Raw genomic sequence first — 3,197 nt, 5'->3', positions numbered from 1 at the left:
TAAAAGTAATTTTAATCGGAAACACAGCTGGCAATATTTGGTTTTTAATTCGGCTTTTATTGGGGTTTATATTTTTGTATTTCTGTATTTTTGTATTTTGTGTATAGTATTTGTTTTTTAATATGCTGTGAACCGCCCTGAGTCCTATGGGAGAAGGGCGGTATACAAATTAAATTAACATTAACATTAACATTAATCTTTCTGACAAGATTATCACATCTGCATTTCAGCAGACCTGGTTTCTGTTTGGGGCAGAGACTTGGGGGGAGGGGTTTCTGCTTTAAGATCCTTTGGAAAAATATAATATTCTGCTTTTTAATATTCCCAAAAATATTTCTTTCTGGATGGGGGGGGCTGACTTCCCACAATATAATAGTAATGCACAGATCACACCCCATATGAAACCACACAATGTCTTAACAATTTGGGTGAACCACAGTAGTATCCAAACCTACACAGAAAAAGAAGCAGAACATAAATATTAACTTTGACAAGTTACCTGAATCAGAATCATCCATATTAAATGGATTCCATTCTCCTCTAGAGATTTCATTACTACAAAGCGGGCCACTGAAATAAAAAATGTTTAGATCAGATTAAATTATTATATTAATAAATTATACCATCTGATGTAGCCACAAATCAGGGGATATAACATCTTCAAGTATAATATTCTACATTTATGGAACTGATAAATGTTTATCTTCCCAAGCTGTTTTTCTTTTAAAAGGACAAATACAAAAATAAAGTCCAAAAATGGTATCAGAGAGCCTATGTCCTAAGAGGACAGTGCAATGCTGAACTTATTTCTCTGACATTACTTCATGGCTTTCCCCCCAAATTACTCCAGAATGTTCTGTATTATTCTAAACCAGTGTTTTTCAAACTTAGCTAAGATGTGGGATTTCAACTCTACAAATTCCACAACTAGCATGAAGCAATTTAATTAGAGGAAAGCTTTACCAGTATTATTATATGGCATTCACAATTTTTTTATCCTAGGTTATTGAATATGCTTGTGTTACTATGAATCAGACACTGGGCATAATATTCAGAAACAAATACTTTCCATAGAAGATCTGCACATATTTACTGTACACATAATAGTATCTCAGACAAATATTTTTAATTCAGTCTGAATAAAATAGCTTCTTCAATCAAACATATCAGGGAGGGAGGGAGGGAAAGAGAAAGGGAAGGAGGGAGGAAGGAAGAAAGGAAGGAAGGAAAGCCAAACTGAAAACATTTCAAAAAATTATCTGATGTCATTCATATTTTCATGATGCACAAGATCTGAAAAAAATTAAAAATATTAACAATTGAATTTGTAAGATTATTATAATTATTAAATGTAAGGGGTTACATGCAAAGGCAACTGATGTTATTATCAATTTACTAGATATCACTACTCAACTGGATTTGTGGCATATGGACCTAGCTTAAATTCATTATCATCCCAAACTGGTCATATGTTTTATAGTTAGAAGAAATGAGGGCAATTTTGTTAGCTTGGGTCTTCAATATCCTGGCTCATACCCTACCTATGAATTAAAGCCAACCAATATTTAGCTACAGAGCAGCTGCCCTATTAGATATGTTTAACAGCTAAAATATTTTGTAAACAAGTCATTCTAGAAAGAATTCTATGATAGCCCTACATATCAAAACAATAGTCTAGATACATTTTTTCAAATAATTTTTTTAAGAATTATAAATAAAAAGAATAAGACCATTCATGGATTCTTTTAGGCATACCCAAGTCAGTGGGTTTCAAAACACAGATACCTAGGCAACATACACACAAGCTGTTGTGATTCCTTGCCTGCCAGCAGATCCAGCAGCCGAATCCAAGGAAACAGATGATGATGAGGTGGTGCCTGGGTTCGCATTGGAGTCTGCAGAAGGCTCTGAGGAGCAAGAAGACTCAGAGCCAGACATGGAGCCTGGCCCATCTACTTACGCTCAGGCAAAGACACAGCTGTTTTGGGGGCCTGAACTAAGTGACGAGGAGGAACAGCTGGGGCCAGTCCCGGATGCACAAACCATGCCCTGGCTAGACTATAAGAGGAGAGGTATGGGAGGTGCTGGTTGCCGAAGGCAACTTTTCATGCTACGGCTTCATCCTGTTGTTGGATTTCTTGCCTTAGGATCTTGGACATTAACCAGGATTGTCAGATTTCTGTGTGTTTGAGTGACTTGAACCTTGAGCATTCCAGCTGAGAACTCAGAGACTGATCTTGTTCGTTTCAACAGCTAAAGGACGGGTTGGAGTTTGTTCCATAAAAGCTGTGTCAAAATAAAAGGTGTTTTTTCTTACAAAGTCCTGCCTTGTTCAATGAAAAGGGGTTTTCCTTGCAAGTAAGCGGTTGAGTAGTACTCGTGTAGGCTGGGACAGAACACAAGCACTCCAAGGCTAGTATCACTGCTCATTACTCCATTATTTCCTACTTTTACTTATACGTCCTATTATTCCTCCAACTACTATTCCTTGTGAGACCTACTGCTACAACACAGTATTTTTTTTCTATCTGCTTTAGTCTGCTTCAGAAAATTTCAGTATCTTTAGGGCAGCAACCAAGTTGATTAGGGGACTGGATGCTAAAACATACGAAGAACTGTTGCAGGAATTGGGTATGTCTAGTATAATGAAAAGAAGGACTAGGGGTGACATGATAGCAGTGTTCCAATAATCTAAGGCAGACATGTCAAACTCACGATATCACGTGACATCGCGCAACATATCTGGACAGTTTTACCATTGCCGGCAATGGGATGGGTGCGGTTTCCGCATGATGCATCCGGCCAGTGGGCCGGCAGTTTGATACCCCTGATCTAAGGGGCTGTCACAAAGAAGAGGGTGTCAACCTATTCTCCAAAGCACCAGAAGGCAGGACAAGAAGCAATGGATGGAAACTAATCAAGGAGAGAAGCAACCTAGAACTAAGGAGAGATTTTCTGACAGTTAGAACAATTAATCAATAGAACGACTTGTGGGTGCTCCAATATTGGAGGTTTTTAAGAAGAGATTAGACAACCATTTGTCTGAAATGGTATAGGACAGGGCTCCCCAACCCCCGGTCTGTGGACCAATAGTGGGCCTCAGCATGTCAGCAACTGGTCCGCACAAACAAGCAAAGCCCCATCCGTGGGATGCAGGCAGCACATAAAACCATGCACTCTCTGGTCCGTGGAAAAAT

The 3,197-nt window shown here is 38.7% G+C and overlaps 1 protein-coding gene across 1 annotated transcript in view; it reads right to left on the bottom strand.

The window, feature by feature from the left end:
• The window catches only part of CENPC (centromere protein C), a 63,965-nt gene extending 63,407 nt beyond the window's left edge, over positions 1-558 (bottom strand). Inside the window, exon 1 of the mRNA XM_015815163.1 lies at positions 500-558. Coding sequence (XP_015670649.1) covers positions 500-518 — 19 coding nt within the window. The 5' untranslated portion in view covers positions 519-558. The remainder of the gene's footprint in view (positions 1-499) is intronic.
• Between the last annotated feature and the right edge of the window lie 2,639 nt (positions 559-3,197).

This window comes from Protobothrops mucrosquamatus, unplaced genomic scaffold (genome assembly GCF_001527695.2).
Source record: "Protobothrops mucrosquamatus isolate PMUCROS unplaced genomic scaffold, P.Mucros_1.0 scaffold320, whole genome shotgun sequence".
Classification (NCBI taxonomy): Eukaryota; Metazoa; Chordata; class Lepidosauria; order Squamata; family Viperidae; genus Protobothrops; species Protobothrops mucrosquamatus.
The sequence above is the reverse complement of the archived record's forward strand: the minus strand, read 5'-3'. Positions and strand labels throughout refer to the sequence as shown.